Source organism: Asparagus officinalis, chromosome 2 (assembly GCF_001876935.1).
Source record: "Asparagus officinalis chromosome 2, Aspof.V1, whole genome shotgun sequence".
In the NCBI taxonomy this organism is placed as follows: domain Eukaryota; kingdom Viridiplantae; phylum Streptophyta; class Magnoliopsida; order Asparagales; family Asparagaceae; genus Asparagus; species Asparagus officinalis.
In genome coordinates, this window is record NC_033795.1 from 26,396,471 (window position 1) to 26,418,974 (window position 22,504).

The window sequence follows — 22,504 nt, forward strand, 5'->3', positions numbered from 1 at the left end:
AAGATACTCCATTCCCAAAATAAAGAGGTATGGGGAGAGTGGATCCCCTTGTCTCAATCCCCTTTCCCCCTTGAAATATCCATGCAGTGCTCCATTAAGAGAAATAGAGTACTTCGGGGTTGAGATACAGACCATGATCCAGTCTATGAATATATTTGGGAAACCCAGGCCTTTGAGCATATGTTTTAAGAAATCCCAACTGATGGTATCAAATGCCTTCTTAATGTCAATATTCAGAATGATTCTAGGAGAAATATTCTTTCTATTGTAGCTTTTTACCAACTCATGAGCTAACAATGTGTTACTTGTTATTTGTCTGCCTTTAATGAAGGCACTTTGAGCTTCATTCACCAAGTGACCCATCACTGATTTAAGTCTATTTGCTAAAATTTTAGAAATGAACTTGTATAGACTGTTACAGCAAGAAATTGGCCTAAAATCTGAGGGAATTTTAGAGCAAGATACCTTAGGTATAAGAGTTATGGAGGTTGAATTTACCACGCCCAAAAGCTTTCCTGATATGAAGAATTCTTCCAAAGCTTGAGTGACTTCATTCCCAACAATATGCCAAGATGATTTGAAAAAAGAAGCACCATAACCATCAGGCCCTGGTGCTTTATTACCAGACATAGAAAAGATTGTCTCTTTGATTTCATCCTTGGAAACAGATCTTTGTAAGAAACTGGCTTGAGTATCATTTAGGCAGGGACCAGATTTAATCACATTAAAATCAGGATTACTTGTATCAATAGCCTTTCCCATCAGGTTCTTATAATAGGACACAAATTCATTTGCTATTTCTTCCCCATCAGTTATCCTTTGTCCAGTATCTTTATAAAGAGTCAGGACTTTGTTTAAATGCCTATTGCTCTTTAAGATATTATGAAAGAACTTTGTGCATCTATCTCCTTTGATGCTCCAAGCAATTCTGGATTTTTGTTGATAAAAAGAAATTTCACAATTCAGCAGTTTATTATATTATTGAGCAATGCACTCTTTTTCCTTGTTGATATAAACAGGATTGAGAAGGTTGAGCTGAAGATCCCTTTGATCCTCCTCCAGAGCCAATTTTGCTCTCTGAACCTGTTCACTAATATTGTTATAGTGTTTCCTGTTTAACTCCTTAAGAGCCCCTCTCAGAAGCTTCAACTTAGAATAAACTTAGAACATTTTAAATCCTTTCACTTCCTTATGCCAGATACCTGATACTGTAGGTAAAAAACTTTCATGATTTATCCACATATTAAAGAATTTGAAAGGCTTTTTCCCATGGACATGATCATCAAAAATAGTTTACAGCCCTGGTGAATGGTCAGACAGATTAGGTAGCAAGTATTCTACTTGACTAGAATTATGCTCATGCAACCATAAATCATTTACCAGAGATCTGTCCAATCTACTACAAACTCTGGAACAAGAGTCATGCTTGTTATTTCAAGTATAAAAACACCCAATAGTCTTGAGAAGATTAAGATGACAATCATCTATGAATTCCCTAAAGTCCATAAAGTCACCCTCTGAAAGCACAGAGCCTCCTAGCTTTTCTTCATTCTTAATCAATGCATTGAAATCACCACTAATCAGCCAAGGTATGTCTCCTATAGATTGTTGAATGTGTTTTAATTCTGACCATAACCCCCTTCTAGCTACCAACTGATTATACCCATAAATTGTGGAAATGACACAGTTTATTCTCCCATCCAAAGATTTGACATAGCAAGAGATATGCTGATCTGAGTGATTTACCAACTGAATATCCAGAAGATTTGGATCCCAAAGAATCATAATTCTGGCTTTATTTGGGGGTTTATATTAGCCATCCATCTCCATTTTTTTGCAACTTTCCTGGCAATTATTGGCAACATACAATCTTTTATCTTAACTTCTAGCAGACCTATAAAAGAAAGATGATACTGAGAAATATAATGTTTCACCAAATGATGCTTAGAGGACTTATTAAATCCTCTAACATTCCAAAAGGCCCAATTCATACCCCCCCCCCCCCCCCTCTCTCAATAGTAGAGGGATCATGCTTCAAACCAGTGAGGTGAGCAAATGAATTTCTTGAAGTGAGAACTCTCTTATTTTTGCTACTTTGAACTTGAATCCAGTCCTTTTCATCTTGTAGTAAACTCTTGTTGTAATTATTTGCACCAACAGATCTAGAATAGAGACCTTGAACATGCACAACATGCACAGGACTATTTCCAGAATAACTGCAGGAACCAATATCTCTTGAATTCCTGTTTATAGATTTATTCAAATCAGGATCATGAATATCATGCACTTCATGAGTAGGACCACATTCATTCCCAGTCCCCTGCCTGAACACATTTCCCATACCAGATACTGAATTATGCACAGCAGACTCAGTCTCCTGCCTGATTTCATTCCTAGCCTGACCAGTTACAGGAAGATGCATTGCAATTTCAGACCTTTGATCATTTACAATCCCATTTACAGGAAGCCTGACCAGTTACAGGAAGATGCATTGCAATTTCAGACCTTTGATCATTTACAATCCCATTTACAGGATTACTTAAATGCTCATTCCCATGAGGTCTCAATTTCAGACCTTTGATCATTTACAATCCCATTTACAGGATTACTTAAATGCTCATTCCCATGAGGTCCGGAAAAATTCCCATGTGAATCAGAAACCCCCTGCACATCTTTCCCAATCTGCTAAGAAGAAAGCATAGCTTTTGGCACCCATCTTTGAGTCATAGGGAATTTTTTACAAAACTTAGTGTCATGTCCCACAAGCTTACAGTTTTCACACCATTTGGGACCACCTTCTGTTTGATCACTTTACCATTAGGACCTTTTATATAAGTACTAATACATACTTATATAAATAGAATAAGATTAAACTAATTTTTAGCAATTTTTTATCAAAAAAGGAAAAAAATGAAAATGACCGGGCCCGGGTCCGGGCCATGGGTTTGCCCGGACCAGCCCGGCCCGGCCCGTTTGGTCACGCCTAGACACACCAAAATGTTCTGTGTCTAGATTTTTTTTTTCACTCATGCATTTTAATATTCAGTTTAGTGATATTCAATATATTAAATAATACTTCATATTTAGAATATTATTTTCAGTTATGATAATACACTTATCTTGGTTTACGCTCTTGCTCTTCTGATTCGTTTGCTCACTATTTATTTCAGTTGCTTTAGGATATGATGCTCATTAATTAGTTTGTCGTATCCAATCCTTCAACAATGGAATTTGTATTGTCAAACTTTCTTTTTCTCTTGAATTAAAGAGTAGTTTGTTGTGTACGCCTCAACTGTAAGATTTTTTTTTTTTTTTTTTTTTTTTAAAAATCCGGTGTTAAATGATTATAGAAATCACAATAATCATTAAAAATTACAGTGATTTACTCGAGGTCTTTAGGATTACGTAGGGCATTTTGACTTGAACTCTCTGCTTTCTTAATTAGAGCGAACGCAAAATCTTACTCGGGATCCAACAACAATTATTTATCTATTAGTTTACTTTATTTTGGATGTAATTCCTTGGTCAAAGCCATCATCCTAAGCTCCCTCGAAGTTCAAACAATCACTTCAAGAATTCCATAGATTCAAGATCTTACGCAAAGTTTCTAAATCTCATTGACTCTTCGTTAATACGTACCAGCCCTAGATGTACCTGCGTATCCTCTTTCTCATCTTCAATCAAGGTTCCCATTTCCCCTCAAAAGTGTAACGCTAAAACTTCCATAAATAGCCTGATCTTCGTCATTACATCTCTTCTCATAATCCAAAATGCGCTCAAGTGGTCCATATTCCAGGACTAAAAGGGCGAACCTCCCTTCACTCAGTCGCATTCTAACTTGCCTCCTCCTCCCTCTCCTAACTATTTCTCCTGGTGCTCTCCTCTACCTACTCTCACAGCCCTCCACTTCCAACACTTCCAGATCCTTTTCGGGCGACTTACGCGATGCTGAATTCTCATGGAACTCGCTTCCCCTCCCTTTCGACAAACCTGCCCCGACTTCCCTCAGAATCGCCGTATTTTCTCGTAAATGGCCCGTTTTATCTGCTCCGGGTGGTATGGAGCGTCACGCTTTAACTCTTCACTCCTTTTTGTCCCGTCGTGGGCATCGAATCCATGTTTTCACTGCTGCTGCACCTGTCAGTGAGAAATACGATATCTCGTCTGAGTACCTGAAAATACATGCTCTCAAGGGACGACCGAACCAGTGGCAATGTGAGGAAGCATGGGAGCTCTACGAGGCTGAGAACCGCATAGAGCCATTTGATGTCGTCCATTCTGAGAGTGTCGCCATGCATCATAGGTAAGGCACTATGAAAAATTATTCAACTATCCACGTCTAGTGGATGGTTTAGTAAGCATCAACTGATTGTCTACTTTTGGATTATCCAAAATAAGAATGTTTTTGGTTTAGTACATTCGATCATGCATGTTTTTTATGCATCAACCACTCTATATGGTATTAAATGCGCATCAAAGGAATAGCGACCCTTGGATCATTGAACATTTATGTTTATTCGTAGATCCGATGGTTGACATCGCTCTAGTGCATGTAACACCCCTTAAGTTTGGTTTATTTCATAAAACCCCAAAAATTTTCAAATAGAACCTTAACTAGTTGTAGATGAAAGTGTAAAAAAGACCAATCCCGTTTTCATGTGTCGACACATTAAACTTAATAGTGTTAGTTTCTGGGGGTGAAGCGAGAAAAGTTTGGGGAGGTTAAATCAAAAAAATTTAGTTGAGAGGGGTTATCTACAACACCCTCAAGATTGACGGGGGTTTACTAGAATTAAAACAGTCAAGGAGGATTTTCTGAGACACTTCCCACAATTGAGGTCGTCTCTGAAACTAACCCTTAAATTTATTTGATATATACACTATTCATTGGAATTCTGGCTCAAGACTGTGGCCCATTAGAAAATTCATGAATCTAATCACCTGAACAAGTCAAACCTACTTGATTTAATAGAGAAAAAAATAAAATCTATACTAAACTATTTATAAAGAGGATTGCTATGTTGAAACTTTTGATTTTTCCCTCTAAAGTTTGATAATCCTCAATTATATCAGTTATATCTAGTTAACCATTTACTAATTACTCATAAGCTCTCATTAACTATGCAACTATTTACATTCCCAAAACCTTTGGTCAATCCTAAGAATATAATTGATTATTATATTTCATAAATATTACAATAAATAATAATATATCATAAATATTTAATGGTATAAAATAATAAATAATAAAATATTATAAATACTTAATAGTATAAGTTATTAAAATTATTTTAATACTATTACTTAAATTAATAGTAATAGTATTATTTAATATTTATACTAGTAAATAAATAATTTAATAATTAATTCAATAAAATAATTTAATAAATTTATATTACCATATTGTTTTATAGTTGTCATTAGGATTATTACTATACTATGTATAATTATTATAAATACGATAATAATTTATTATAATTATCCCAAATTACAATTATACTATTATAATTATTAAAATATATTATAATATTAACTAATTATAGAATAAGCTATAACTATTAAATAATATGATTAAATTATAATTATAATTCAACTTAATAATTACTTATACAACTCTTTATACACAATTCTATTTACAAATTTCATTTATTAACACGAATTTTAATTTTTCTAATTAATGTAAGAATTCATATGGTTATAAAAGTTACTTCTCCCTTTTCTAGTCAACGAAAAAAATTGAAACACAACACAAATATGGTCACGCGCAAAACAGGTGCATTATATTAGTACCAAAAAGACTGAATATATCAAAATAATGAACTTAGAATGATATATGTATTAAAGTGATTTAGAAAGTGTGTGCGTGTACACGTACATCTGAACAACACTTTGTTTTCTTATAAAGTACACATACATCTGAACAACTTGTATCTTAAGTTATTGTTTTGTGGGATTTCAATCAACAAATTAGTCAATGTTGTCCACCCGCCTAAACTCCCTCAAAGTTCGAACAATTCTTTTAAATTTCCGTAGATTCAAGATCTTGCTAAAACTCTCTAAAATCAAACAATTTATCTTCATCATCGTATATATATCTCTTCTCATAATCCAAAATGCCTCAAGTGGTCCAAGTTCAAGGACCATAAGGACAAATTTGCCTTCACTCCTCAATCGCAATCTCTTCTGTCTCCTACTCCCTTATCTCGTCATTTCTCCTGGTGCTCTCCTTTACCTACTACTCTTACATCCCTCCACTTCCAACTTACTTCCCCACACTTCCAGATCTTTTTCGGGCGATTTACGGTACGTGGAGTTCTCGTGGAACTCACTCCCCCTCCCTTCCGACAAACCTCCCACGGCTTTGTTGTGCATAACGGAAATTTCGGCAGCACCTTTGGTGCGCAATGTGCATAACAAGAGATTAGATCACAACGAAATTCTCGTTTCACAAAGGAAACAATAACCGAAAGCAAAAATCTCAACAAAATGAGCTATCAGCTCTTCCTCTCATCAGTTCTAGGACTGGCTTGTCGAGGGAACCTACAAGCTATTACAAATCACAGCAAGACAAACTATTTTACGTGGTTCGACAAGTTGCCTACGTCCACGGGGCAAGGAGGGGGGAAATCTACTATTAGAGAGAGAATACAACTAGGGTTTACAATCTCACAACCTAAACCCTTGTCACGCCCCGCTTCCCAAAATACCGGGGAATCGGGACGTGAACAAGCCCGCGACGTATTAGACTGAGGAGAGATAAGTGCTAGACCCTGTCTTCTCAATCTAATACGCTAAGCGTTAAGAAATACAAATAATGCGAAGTCACAGGTCCCCGATCACAGATAGCAAGAATATAATGAACAACACAGAATAAAATAATACATATCACAAATGAATATTATCCCAGACATAATATGCAGGCCAACATGCCCATATACAAAACGATCTGAATGAAATACTGGAAAGTATAATATACAACGATCAACAGAAGTAGAAAGAACTACAAAAGTAAACTAAGGACTAACTGATAAGAAAGAGATGACTAAGCTTCGGCTTCTTCTTCTGCTACGTCTGCAAGGTACTCCTACTAAGAGTCATCTGGCTCCTGGCGTATCTCCAAGCTAGACATGTTCTTCATCTAAGTCTGACGTACACCAGAGAAAATAGGTGTACGTCAGGTGCATGGCGCACGGCAAGACCCGACCCCACAAAGAAAATAGAACGAATGGAAATCTAATGCGAAAAACGATACGATAACAGAAACAACAAAAGAATGTACAACTGAAATCCAACGAAATCAACATGCAATCCACGACCAAAACATGATAATCATAAGAATACGTAAATCAATCGGGTAATAAAATCATGCAGCTAGCGATCAGAATAATCATCCGAGTCACAAGGGCATACACTAAATGGAATTAATACTTAAAAATCTACAACAAGAGACGTAGTACGTCGAGCAAAATAATCCAAACAAGGAAACCCTCATGTATATACCATATGTCTCGAATTGTAGATAATTAATTATTCATCCCGATCTATATATGATCAGAAAACACAACTAGCCTACTAACTAGTCATTCTATAACAGGTCACTGGTCACATCTCACACAGAGCCAACGCTCATATCACCGGATAATTGACTGTTCACAAATCCCCTACGTGCATCCAATCCCGCTACACATGCGGCCTAGAGGACTACACATAAATCGTTTTCTGCCTGGTTCGAACTTCAAACAGAACTCGGGTGACGAAACGATTTCACTGACTAAAGTGATGTACACACTTCACTTTAGCCCTACAAACCAACCCCGGTGGCGACACCAACCACGGGAGCGAGCCTGGAAGATACATCAACAGTCTTATCCGATCACATGAACATTAACTTCTCCATCCCAACTCTTCTTGTTTGTCTAAGTCAACCATAAACCTCATTAAAACTCGGGTTCACCACCTAAACTCAGTCAACACACTCACACATGTCACTAAGTCTGTTCATGACGCACGAGGCCACTAAGTCATGAACTATTAAGGGTTCTCAAACACAACATGGATAATACATAACAGACATGTCAAATACATTAAATAAATGCAAAACGTGAAATATGATCGTAAATAGTAAAAACATACATGCAGTCCGGTTTCATCAATATCTTGTTATCCAGCCTTCTAAATTATTCATACAAAATCATAAATTTCTTAAATCCAAAATAGATAATTATTTTTGCAAATAAATTCCTTTAAATCATCATAATTATCAAAAATATAATTCTTTTACCGAAAATAATTCTTTTTAAATTATTATAATTTTTCTGTTCTCAGACAAATTCTTTTAATTAATATAAAAATTCCAAAAATGATTCCACTGCCGAAATAAATTCTTTTAAATCATAATAATTATTCTAAAATAATCTTTTCTCAAAATAAATTCTTTTTAACCGAAATAAATTCTTTTAAATCATAATAATTATTCTAAAATAATCTTTTCTCAAAATAAATTCTTTTTAATTCTTATAAATTCTCTAAATTAATTATAATTATTCTAAAATAATCTTTTCTCAAAATAAATTCTTTTTAATTCTTATAAATTCTCTAAATTAATTCCGTGATCAAATAATTTCTTTCACTTCATTATCATTATTTTGAAAATACTATTTATCACACAACTATGATATAAATCAATATTATTCACGAAACAACCCACGTAATTAATTCAAAATATACTACAGCTAATCATATCACAGCATAATCTACGCAATCAACTAATAACGAATATAAATAATGGAATAACAAGCCAAGGGGAAACGAGATCTTGCCTACGAGACCAGGGGGTCAGATGACGGGCGGCGGTGCCGAGGTGTGGCAACAAGGAGACGGTGGACTGTCGGAGGGCAGCGACAGCAGCGTGAGTTGTAGTGGCTGAGGACTGGCAGATCGGGATGAGGGTTTCGAGGCGGCGGCGAGATGGTAGAGCTCGACGGAGGACAGCGACGATCGGAGCTTGGGTTCAGGCGGCGGGCACTGCTGACGGCGAGGAGAGAAGGAGGACGAGGGGGTGGCGGGTCCGGTGGCGCTGAGATGGCGGTGGTCGCGCAGGTCAGGGGATCTCGACTGGCGTGGTGATCGTGGTGAAGATGGAGGTGATGGAGAGAAGAGGAGATGGGCGGCTTGGTGGTGACAGAAATGGTCGGCGGCTGAACGGCCAGGGGTGGTCGAGCTCGGGGAGGGGTTCAGGCGGTGACGGAGGCGGAACGACGAGAGGGAGGAGATGGCGGTGGTCTGGGCGGCGGTTTGAAGCGAGTGGGGTTAGGTGCTGGGAGAGGCGGCCGGCGGGGGCTCGTCGGAGCAACGAAATAGTTAAAAATACCCATATTGTATAATTAAACAAGAATAATTAATAATAAAATATATTTACTTACATTTAAAATCAAATAATTATGGGATAATTATATACACAGTAAAACGTACAAGTTATACTAATACGACAGATAATATGTAACAGTAGAAATAATACAGCAAATTATACAAATAATAAGTAATTAATAATACAATGTATTATGCGAAAATATACGTAATAATAAAAATAATACAACGTATTATTCAAAATGACATGTAACAGTATCGATAACATAACAGATAAATTCCATAAATTTTCACTGCATAAAATTAATTTATAAATATTAATATCAATTAAATAAATATAAAACTTAGACTTTAAATCATAGAAAATTATAGAAATTCAAGAAAAATACAAATACTCTTTTAAAAATCATAATTAAATATTTTAAAATACTAGAAAATTATTTTAACTAATATCGAAATTTCACAGTCCTTACAACCCTCAAACAATCTTCTCAAAAACTCTCACAAAAAAGGATGCACAAATCCAAAAAACGGCTACACAAAAAACCCCACAAATCCCTAGAAGAGATAGCCGAATTTTCTTCTCTGCACGATATTTATACCAATTTGGGATCGGGTGGGTCAGAAATCATAAAGAAAAGAACACCTTATCTCCTCACATGGTGTGGCCCCCACGCGTCCTAACCTTCTACGCGGAAACGAGACCGCGTTCACACTTGTGGCCGAAAAAACACAAAACCGCTGCTCACGTTCACAATTTTCCACCTCGGTGAAGTTTTTCCAAAACTGAGCTGATACCAAAGCAACTAAATGTCTCACTTGTTGTATCCAGTACGTCGTGAAACAATTCATGACAACGGACTCAATCCACAACAAGTCGAGACCTAAACGAGAATGTGAACACTCTCCAAATGTCTGTATCAACTCACCAAATTGGTTGCATCATAAATGACTGTCTACATATCCTCTTGCCTAAGAAATCAAGTTTTCACGTAGTTCACCTAATGTCCTCCAAAGGCCTCAACACCGAAGAATGTTCAATAGCTCCAAACAATGACCAAACTTCATACCTGAAATAACTTTGGTCAACATATCTGTAGGGTTGTCCTTCGTGTGGACCTTCTCTAATATGACGTCTCCATTATCCAAAACGTCACGAACAAAGTGGAATCTGACATCGATGTGCTTCATACATGCATGATAAACCTAGTTCTTCACCAAATAGATAGATGACATGCTATCACAATGTACCTGAATGGTTTCCTGTGTAATCCCCAAGTCCTCCAACAATCTACGTAACCACAAAGTCTCCTTCACAGCTACAGTCACTGTCATATACTCTGCCTCTGTAGTAGAGAGAGCCACTGTAGACTAAAGTGTACATATCTAATATACCGGTACTCCTGCCAATGTAAAAACATATCTTGAAGTAGACAGACGCTTGTCAAGATCTCCGCATAATCTGAATCCACATAGCCAATATAATCTTGCCATGTCTTCTCATTCTTCTTGAATACCAAACCAACATCCACGGTACCTTTGATATATCGTAGAAACCACTTCACGGCCTCCCAATGACCCTTCCCGGTGTAATGTATGTACCTAGATACTATGCTCACGGCCTGTGACAAATCTGACCTTGTACACACCATCGCATACATCAAGCTACCCATAACATTAGCATATGGAACTTTGGACATGTATTCACGATCCTCAACTGAAACATGTGACATATTAGCTGATAGCTTAAAGTAGGGAGCTAATGAAGTACTCACCGCCTTGGTTTTGTCATCATAGCTAAATTTCTTCAACATCTTCTACAAATAGCTCTTATGTATAAGTTTCAATCTCCCATTCGCCATGTCTCTCTCGATCTCCATACCTAATATCTTCTTTGCTTCTCCAATATCCTTTATCTCGAACTCGGATGACAGTTCCTCTTTCAACTTTCGAATAGCCAAAGAATTCCTGGAAGCAATAAGTATATCATCAACATATAAAAGCAAATATATGTGCTCATCATCCTGTAGCTTGTGCATATAAACACATAGGTCATATGGGCTCCTCGTGTACCCTGGCTAATCATGAAGCCATCGAATCTCTTGTACTATTGTCGCAGTAATTGCTTCAATCCGTAAAGAGACTTCTTCAGCTTACAAACCAAATCTTCTTTTTCTGCAGCTTTAAACCCCATATGTTGTGTCATGTAGATCTCCTCTTCTAAATCTCCATGTAGAAAGGCTATCTTAACATCCATCTGGACCAAATCCAAATCCAGTTATGCCACTAATGCTAACAGAATCCTAATCGACGAATGCTTTACAACAGGTAAGAATACATCGTTGTAATCAACGCCCTCAAGCTGTGCATAACCCTTGGCAACCAATCTGGCTTTGTACCGAATGTCCCTAATAGAAGATCCATCTTTCTTTGCATACACCCACTTGCATCCAATAGCCTTCTTACCCTTAGGTAGCTTTGTAAGTTCCCAAATATCATTCTTCTGAAGAGATAGCATCTCTTCCTCCATAGCTTCCCTCCACCTGATCGAATCGGGGTTAGACTATGCCTCCTTAAATGTGGATGGAACCATATCATCAACGACCTCCACTGATAATGCATATGCGACCATGATATCATTATACTTAGTTGGCCGATGAATTACCCTTTTAGGTCTATTCGCTGCAATAGACTCCTAACATGACCCTGCTCCTAAGTCTCACAATCCACTGTATCCTCTATCTGCTCGGCTATCACCCCATCTCCTCCTAGTATCACCTCTGTAAGAGCCTCGATGGATACAATGCTCTCTGGAGTGAGTGGAGTCACATCATCATTCACCTGCTGCGATATCTCCCGAATGTGGTCTTCCTCCACCTGCTGAGGAACTTAAGGATTCATCATGTACGCCTCGTCAAATGTGACATTCCTGTCCTGCTAATAACTATTTTCTTGTCCTATAGATCACATAACTTGAAGCCATTAACTCCATCTCTAAATCCTATAAAGACTGCTTTCTTTGCCCTCGGATTCAGTTTACCATCACTGACATGGTAATAAGTAGGACACTTAAATATCCGAAGCGACTCATAGTCACTAGCTACGGAACCAGACCAACGCTCTAACGGAGTCTTCCTCTGTATCACATTGCATGGCAACCTATTCATGAGATGGCTCGTATAAACCAATGCCTCGGCCCAAAAGAATCTAGGCAATCCACTCTGCGTCATTATATATTGCACCTTCTCCAGCAAGGTACAGTTCAATCTCTCAGCCACCCCGTTCTATTGCGGTGTCTCACGTACTGTGAAGTGTCATCTAATGTCGTGATCCCGGCAAAACTACAGAAATGGATCACTCTTATAATCTCCTCCATTGTCCTAACGAAGAGTCTTCACCTTTCTACCTGTCTGTAGCTCCACTTTCTTTTTCCACTTCACAAAAATATCCAGGACCTCATGTTTATGCTTCATAGGGTATACCCAATTCCTCCTGGAATAGTCATCAATGAAAATGATAAAATAGTTAGCCCCACCAAGTGATATGTTCTTGGAAGGATCTCAAATATCTGTGTGAATGTAATCCAATGTACCTTGGGTGTTGTGAATAGCGGTGTCAAACTTCACTCTAGTCTTCTTTCCAAGTACACAATGCTCACACAGCTCTATCTTGTAGGTATTAGTATCTTTCAATAGCCCCTGTTTTACCAATACCTACAAGGACTTATCTCTTGTGTGTCCTAATCTCATGTGTCATAATGTGGTAGTGTCCTCCTCTGTAGTGATAGAAGCTGCCAGACCCTCTGTAACTATCTTGCCTTTCAAATAGTATAGGAAGTTTTTCCTGACTTCTCGCATCACCACCATAGAACCATTCGTGACCTTCGCTGTAGCATCCTCTATGATCACCCGATGACCAGCTGTCTCCAAAGTACCAAGAGAAATGATGTTCTTTGTCAACTGCGGCACGAACCTCACTTATTTTAATTCCCTCACCATTCCGTCATGCATCCTAATCCAGACTGAACCAATACCACCAATAGGGCATACGTGGTCATTTCCCATAAGCATGACATCCCCTCTTTCCAGCTCCTCAAAGCTAGAGAACCAATCCCTCCTAGGGCATATGTGATATGTGGCTCTTGAATCCAACATCCATTTTGTGGAGTCGGCATAGCAAATCGATGGTAGTGCAGGGCATGAATAGACCGAAGAATCTGACTCTGAATGTTCATCAATAGCTTTTGCAACATTCACTTCTGAAGCTTGTACAGCTTTCCCCTTGTTCTTCCCGGCTTTATCCTTCAACTTTGGACAGTTGATCTTCCAATGTTCCTCCTCTTTACAAAAAGCGACATTGATTTCTACCAATACTCTTATGATCACCTCTATTCTTCGATTTTGAGCGGTTGAACTGGCGGTGATTTGGATCACGGCCTCGAACTGCTAATGCATCTCTCGATACCTTCTCGGAGGGTTCACCATCACTCTTCCTCAACTCATAATTTACCAACGCTGAGGTCACCTCCTTATAACTAACAGTATTTCTTCCAGTGATCATAGTGAGAATGAACATACCATAATCATTCTCCGGAAACAAACACAAAAGTAGCATCGTCTTATTTTTATCCTTAACCATGATATCCACATTGGCCGTATCTAAAAGTAGCTTCGTGAAATTGTTAACATGCTCCCTGATGAAAACTCCCCTCTTCATCTTATATTAGTAAAACCTCTTCTTCAAGTAAAGCCGATTCTCAATGCTCTTCGTAAGATACTTCTCATTGAGTGTTTCCTACATTTTCTTCACCGACGTCTCGTTCATTACATCATAAATAAGATCTGGCGTCAAGCATGACCGAATAACTCCACAAGCCCTACTATTCATCTTCTTCCAAACCTTGTCCTCCATGTCTTCGGGTTTCTCTTGTAACTCAAGAGTCTCCTCCAAATTTTGTGCATCCAAGGTGTCCATCACCTGACACCTCCACAATCCAAAATTAATCTTGTCGTCGAACTTCGGAACATCAATCTTCGTGTTATTGATACTCAGACTTTGTATCGCCTTCGTAAGAGACGAACCTGATATGCTTACTTCTCTCATGTTGTCGATCTAACTTTTCAGATAGGAATCCTTCATTGAATCCTTCGAACAAGCCTCAAGCTAAACCTGAAGCTCTGATACCACTTGTTGTGTGCAGTAAAAATTTCGACAGCACCTCCGGTGCACGAGGTGCACAACAAGAGATTAGATCACAAAGAAATTCTCGTTTCACAAAGGAAACAAGAACCGAAAGCAAAATATCTTAACAAAGTGAGATATCAGCTCTTCCTTTCATCAGTTATAGGACTGATTTGTTGAGGGAACCTACAAGCTATTACAAATCACAGCAAGACAAACTATTTTACGTGGTTCAGCAAGTTGCCTACGTCCACGGGGTAAGGAGGGGGGAAATCTACTACTAGAGAGAGAGAATACAACTAGGGTTTACAATCTCATAACCTAAACCCTCAAACAATCTTCTCAAAAACTCTCACAAAAAAGGATGCACAAATCCAAAAAACGGCTACACAAAAACCCTCAAACAATCTTCTCAAAAACTCTCACAAAAAAGGATGCACAAATCCAAAAAACGGCTACACAAAAAACCCCACAAATCCCTAGAAGAGATAGCCGAATTTTCTTCTTTGCACGCCGCTAAAGTCTCTACCACTAAACCCTCTTTGCACGTAGCCCAAGCCAACAATTGTTTCTGCGTTTTTCTTCTCACGAAGCCTTGCACCGAAACCTAGGAAAGGCTACCGCCAGATATTTATACCAATTTAGGATCGGGTGGGCCAGAAATTACAAATAAAAGAACACCTTATCTCCTCACGTGGTGTAGCCCCCACGCGTCCTAGCCTCCCACGCAGAAACGAGTCCGCGTTCACCCTTGTAGCCGAAAAAACACAAAACCGCTGCTCACGTTCACAGGCTTCCCTCAAAATCGTTGTATTTTCTCATAAGTGGCCCGTGTTGTCTGCTCCAGGTGGTACGGAGCATCACGTACGCATTGACTCTCCATTCATTTCTGGCACAACGTGGGCATAGAGTTCACGTTGTCACTGCTGCTCCACCTGTCATTGGGAATTATGTTATTTCGCTTGAGTATCTGAAAATACATGCTCTTAATTAAGGGTTGGCCGAACCAATAGATGTGGGGAAGCATGCAAGGGAGCTTTAAGAGGCTGAGAACCACGTAGAACCATTTGATGCCATCCACTCTGAGAGTGTCACCATGAATCATAGGTAACATGATACTATGAAATATTATTCAAATGACGCACATTCGTTGAATAGTTGATGCGCGCGTCAAATATTGTTTTTTTTTCTCCACTCTTGTGTAAACATCTTCTATGTTTGTGAAGCCCCAGTTTGTTGCAACAGAGCGGCTTCACAGACACAGAATAAGTCTATACAATAGTAGACAAAGAGAACATCACACAATGATTTAACATGGTTCGGTCAGTATAACCTACGTCCACGGACGAGAACAGCAGAAAACTTCAGTAATCACAAAAGCGAATATTACAAAAGAGGAGATCACTCTCTAACCTCACTAGATAATCACACAAAGAAAGAATTATCTTTCTATCTCACTATCTTCTCTCTAACTAATTCTTTTCTTTTTCTCTCCGACTGATAATCTTAAACCCTCCCACACCCCTCCTTATATAGCTTACAAAAAATAATAAAATAATAAAAAAAGGTTTGGTGGAATGTTAGGTGGGTTGCAAATTTTGAAAAATGTGACACAGAATTAGGCAGAGGTTGAATTTCAAAGTCATATGTTTAACAAATCTTCACCTTGACTTTGAAAATGAAGATATTCTCTTTACTCTTGCTGTCTCGCCAAAAGCCCCTTACGAGCTTAACCTCCGCTTTGTTGAACTTTAAACAATTTGAGACAGTGCTCGAACTTGCGCGAATGTATGAGCTTTGTCATCATATCTGTTGGATTATCTTTAGTACCAATCTTCTCAATCTTGATGACTTTAATTTCTCTGATAAAATGATACCTAACATCAATATGTTTGGTTCTTTCATGATACATCTTATTCTTCGTCAAATGTATAGCACTCTAGCTGTCAGAAAATACCAAAGTAACACCTTGGTGTAAGTCAAAATCTTCAACCAAACCTCTCAACCAAATGGCTTCTTTCACTACTTTTGTCACTATCATATACTTTGCCTCTATGGTAGACCATATATTCTGATCTGTAGTAGACAAAGCAACTATCAACTGGAGAGTCGCCTTCCAACTAATGACACTATCTAAAAGAGTGAATAGATAACTTGTCAGGGATTGTCTCTTATTCAAATCGTCCGCATAATCTGAATCAGGATAGCCAAGTATTCTATAATCCGAGTTTGTGTTCCAGCTAAAATATAAGACAATATTAGCAGATCCTCTCAAATATCTAAGTATCCATTTCACAACCTGCCAATGGACCTTTCCAGGCTTATCCATATACCGACTCACAACACTGACTGCATGTGAAATATCTGGACGGGTGCAGACCATAGCATACATAATGCTTCTAACTGTACTAGCATAAGGAACACAAAACATGTACTGCTCCTCCTCCTCAGTCTGAGATGATATATCTGCTGAAAGATGAAAATGAACAGAAAGCAGAATCTTCATAGGCTTGGCATCAAGCATGCCAAATTTCTATAACACCTTCTTAATGTATTTCTCCTGAGATAGGAATAGGCTTCCTTCTTGCCTGTTTTTATGAATCTCCATCCCCAAAATCTTCTTTGTGGCTCCTAAGTCCTTCATCTCAAACTCATGTTTGAGTTGAGATTTTAACTCGTTGATTTCTGACATATCTTTAGCAACAATCAACATATCATCAACATACAAAAGCAAATACATAAAAGAACCATCATTGAGCTTTTTATGATAAACACAACTATCATATTTACTCCTAGAGTAACCATGCTCAAGCATGAAAGTATCAAATCTCAAATACCACTGTCTCGGAGACTGTTTTAACCCATTCTTGCATAACGCCTGCAGTGACTTTTCTCCTACGTCACCCAATCTGTAGTGCAAAAGTCTGCTCGCATCCGTCTCTAAAATAGCTGAAGCTACCTAGCCAATCTCGATGCTTCCCTTCAGATAGTAAAGATTCCTACTGTGGACCGCCTTCATCACTACCAAAGACCCCTTAGCAACTTTTGCTACAGCGTTCTCAAAAGTCACATTGAATCCATTTGCCTCCAAAGCTCCAACAGAAATAAGTTTCTTCTTCAGCTGAGGAACAAATCTCACTTCATTCAGCTCTCGAACAACTCCATCGTGCATCCGAATCCTGACGGTACTCATCCCACAAATTCTATAGGACTGGTTATTTCCCATTACCACCACACCCCCATCGAGCTTCTCAAATGATGCAAACCAATCTCTTCGGAGAGACACATGATAAGTAACACCAGAATCCAGCATCTAATCCAATGCATCTACATGGTTTACCTCTAGAGTAATCAATAGAGAAAAACATGAATCGTCGAAATCATTACCACTCTTAGTAACATTCACCTCACTGGCCTTTGGGCCCTTCTTCTTGCTATTCTCCTTCTCTCTGAGCTTCAGACAATCTCTCTTCTAATGTCCTTGTTCTTTGCAGAAAGCACACTGGTTCTTCGCTAATTAGTAGTGGCCTCTTGACTTTGACCTGCTTCGATTACCACCTCTCGGATAGGGACTTCTTCTTCTTGTCAACAAGGCCTCTCCTGAAGTGCTAGCTCTGGAAGACTCATTGTCCTTCCTCCTCAAGTCGAAATTCATCAACGCATTAGTCACTTCATTATAGATGATGGAAGATCTACCGTTTAACAAAGTGAGCACGAATGTATCATATTCTTCATCGGGTAAGGAGCCTAATAAAATAATCATCTTGTACTCATCCAATATCTTCTCATCCACATTCGCCAAGTCCAACAATAACTTTGTGTAGTTGTTCACATGATCTGCAAGTGAGGTACCACTGGACACCTAAAATCTGAACAATCTTCACAGTAAGTGCAACCGATTCTCAATACTCTTCGTAAGATATTTGTTGTTGAGAATCTCGCACATCTTCATCGTAGACGTCACGCTGATAACATCGTACTTCAACTCTTATTCTGATCTAATCACGTCACATGCATTTTGATTCATCTTGTCTCATATCACCTCATCATACTTCGGTGGCCTCTCATGGACCATGATGGTCTCTTCTAAATTTTGAGCATTCAAAGCATCCTGCACATCACTGATCCACAACTCAAAGTTGATCTTGCCGTCATACTTCGCAACACTGATCTTTGTATTCTGAAGTGTAACTTGAACTGTATTCATTGTAGCCTTGCAACTATCATCACTATCTCCTGCCATTGCTTGATAACCCTAAATTGTAGAGAAAGAAATCACCGAGTCCCAAAAACAAACCCTAGGTCTAAAACCCTAGGCTTTGATACTAATTATTGCGCGTCGGTAGAAGCGTGCGCACGAACCAAATGAGTCGGTGAATAACGAAAGGAGAACAACCAATGAGTGCAATTCACAAAAGAACAGCACAACTAATCACAAACACAGAGAATTTACATGGTTCGACAAGTTGTCTACGTCCATGGGGAGAGGATGGAGAGATTTTACTATATGGAGGAGAAATACAATGGGTTATAATTCTCTCAAACACTCAAAATAACTCTAACCAACAATATCTCACTCCTTCACAATAATCCCCCTCTCAAAGTTCTCAAAAGACTCTCTTTTCTCTCTCTTATTCTATGATTCTCATCTTTTCTAAAACGTTCCATATATATAGAAACTCTAAAACCAAAACAGACTAGGAATCCAATAATTCTAAAACTAAAACAAAAAAAAAACAGACTAGGAATCCCAATAACCCTAAAACCAAAACAGGCTAGGAATCCCAATAACCCTAAAACCAAAACAGACTAGAAATCCAACAATTCTAAAATCAAAATCAAAACAGACTAGGAATCATGTTTGGCCCAATAAAGTGCTATCCAACAGAGATTTGTCATTTGCATATAATAAGTCGAAACAGCTTGAGTGACCCATTGGATCAATGATGCATGACCAGCAATTAGCGACAATGAAACCTTCCATCCAGCAATCCTCTTCTGAACTTTCTCCAAGATAAATCCGTATGATATTTGAAAACATTGTCACGATGAAACTGTAGAAAATTAAATATGGAAGAGGGAATGTGATAGTTGTATTCATCTTGTAGTATCATTGTTTTGGACTCATTATCTCTGTAGTTTTGTTGTTGCAAACAAACCCTTGGGTGACTTTTTATTTTTATTTTTATTTTTATTTTATTTATTTATTTATTTATTGACTCTTTTACCATGAGATGAACTCACTAATTAATTCACCCATGGTCAACATCCACTAAATTTTCACCAAGGCTAAAAGAGCCCAAAGTATAATAATAATAATAACTCAAGGGATCTACCTACAACAACGGATAGTAAATTCATAATAATAATACTACATTGGGCATATATGTAATTAACTCTCTGTTATTTTAGGACAAGGAGGCAAATATTTTGAATATTTTTTTACTCTTTGATGCACCAGAATGCATGAACTACTAAACAACTTCTGCCCGTGCACATATCGACTGGGTACAATGTTTTACCTACAGGTTCGCCAGCCGCGTACCAAATCTGGCAGTCTCCTGGCACGGCATCGCCTCGGAAGCACTCCAATCTGGCATCTACCAAGACCTTATCCGGTCCCCCGACATGGACCCAGCCTTAAACCGCAGTCTCTCGATGGCCGTCTTCAAGGTGATAAACGAGATCAGGTTCTTCAAGAACTACGAGCACCACATAGCCACCAGCGATAGCGTTGGCGAGATTCTGAGGGACATTTATCAGGTTCCAGAGAGGAGGGTGCACGTTATACTCAACGGAGTCGATGAGGAGAAGTTTGGGCTTGACGATGAGCTCGGAAATGGGTTTAGGAGTGAGATTGGGATCCCGGAGGATGCAAAGATTGTCATGGGGATCGCCGGGAGGTTGGTCAGAGATAAAGGTATAGATTTGCGATTCTCTTTAATAATTTTAGTTTAGTTTCCTAAATTATTAAAAACTTTGTTAGATTTCCTAATTAAGAATCAAAGTCTCCTTACTCCAAATTAGGTATGTCATATTTTCGTAGAAGTAGATCCTCATCAATACAAATAGATACAAAGGTGTGATTTTGCGAGAGTTTAAAAGAGGAGGGCTAACGAGAAAGGTTAACTTGTTTAATCTATTGTAGAAACTAAAAATAATTAAACTCTGTTTGAATTAGATAGTGAAGACGACAAACTTTTCTTTCTTTCTTTCTTTTTGTTGGGTTAGCTTTTTGGGGAATAACCATTTCCTGCGTGCCTATCAAAAATACAACAGGCCACCCGCTAGTCTACGCAGCCTTCAAGAAGCTAATCACAACACACTCCAATGTCTACCTCATTATCGCCGGCAGAGGCCCCTGGGAGCAACGCTACAACGGGCTTGGCCCCAACGTCATCACCCTCGGCGCTCTTCCCCCCTCCCGCCTCAAAGCGTTCTACAACGCCATCGACATCTTCGTCCACCCTACCCTCCGTCCACAGGGGCTTGACCAGACCCTAATCGAATCCATGTTATGTGGGACTCCGATCATGGCGACGAGGCTTCCGAGCATAAAAGGGAGCCTGCTTGTTAATAAGGAGTTTGGTTTTATGTTCCCACCAAATGTGGAGGCTTTGGGGGCGGTGATGGAGGCAGCGGTGGCAGAGGGGAGGAGGAGGTTGGAGGAGAGAGGGAGGAAGTGTAGGGAGTATGCGAGGGGGAGGCTCACGGCGACTAAGATGGCGATGGCACACGAGAGGCTGTTTCTTTGTATCAAGAATGAGAGTTATTGTATGTATCCTCTAGGTTTTGATTGAATTTATTGTTTAGACTTGGGATAAAGTAACGAAATGCGTCGGAGTTAAGCCTCATGTTTCTTGTGTTAAGAAAGAGAGTTGTTGTATGGATGATTCTGATTGCGTTTAATTACTGGTTAGACCCGAAATAAATTATACTATCATATTTGAGTTCTCTCTCATGATTCTTTGTATTAAGAATGTGACTAATTGTACGTATCATTTGGATTTTGATTGAATTTATTGTTTAGACTTGGGAAAAATTATACTAATTAATATGGCTGTGAATATCAGGAAACTCATTTCCGCACATGAACTTCAATCAATTATAACTTAAATCATCTCATTAGCATGATTCAAGAAACTAGTAGGCAGATAACACGATCCTTCAATTGCAAAAGACGCTTTTTGAGGGTTTTTGTGTGAAAACTAGGAAGTTCTTTATTTTATGGGATTTGGGGTTTATTTGGCCCTTTAGAATTTTGGGGCCTTTCACCTTTGTATAAAAACCTTTCGGGCTTAGTGGGAAAAACAAAGTGCAAGGTGAGTTCGTGGGAAATGCGACAAAGTTCCTGAGGGATTTTGCGTTACCCTTTTTTTTTACAACAACCATAGGTCAACTAGGGGTGTCCAAAAAGCCCGCCGGCCCGGGCCCGGCCTCGGCCCGGCCCGGCCCGGCCCGGCCCGGCCTCGGCCCGGAAACCCGGGCCAAGTCCGGGCTCCGGGCCGGGCCTTGGGCCGCCTTTTGGTGCCCGGCCGGGTCCCGCCCGGCTCGGGAATAGTGTTTTTTTTAATTTTTATATGTATTATATATGTATAATATATGTATATAAATATATTTTTAATATATGTATAATATTGCTACTATAATATATTTGATTATATGTATAATATGGTGTGTATATATACTCTTCTTTATATAAGGGGTATAATGTATGTATGTATGTATATATATACTCTTTTTATACTTATACAGGTATATATAAGTATACTCTTCTGTTATATTATTACAGGTCGTCTCTTATATAAGTATATATAAAAGTATTACACGTCTCTTATATATTATAATATGTGGTGTGTGTATTACGCTCTCTTCTCTTGTATATATGTATATATTAAAGTATACATATCTTCTTATATAAGTATATATAGGTTACTCTCTCTTATGATATGTATAA

At 38.6% G+C, this 22,504-nt stretch overlaps 1 protein-coding gene across 1 annotated transcript; it reads left to right on the forward strand.

Annotated features, from left to right (window-relative positions):
- LOC109830974 (D-inositol 3-phosphate glycosyltransferase-like) lies at positions 3,771–21,508 on the forward strand. The gene is made up of 3 exons (XM_020398324.1): positions 3,771–4,303; positions 20,076–20,467; positions 20,827–21,508. Exons 1-3 carry the CDS (start codon positions 3,771–3,773, stop codon positions 21,345–21,347), a joined length of 1,446 nt encoding a protein of 481 aa, XP_020253913.1. The 3' UTR covers positions 21,348–21,508.

Coding starts and splice junctions, on each gene's coding strand:
- LOC109830974 (XM_020398324.1), top strand. CDS start 3,771: ATGCGCTCAAGTGGTCCATATTCCAGGACTAAAAGGGCGAACCTCCCT. Junction 4,304..20,075: donor AGTGTCGCCATGCATCATAG/GTAAGGCACTAT, acceptor TTTTACCTACAG/GTTCGCCAGCCGCGTACCAA. Junction 20,468..20,826: donor GAGGTTGGTCAGAGATAAAG/GTATAGATTTGC, acceptor AAAATACAACAG/GCCACCCGCTAGTCTACGCA.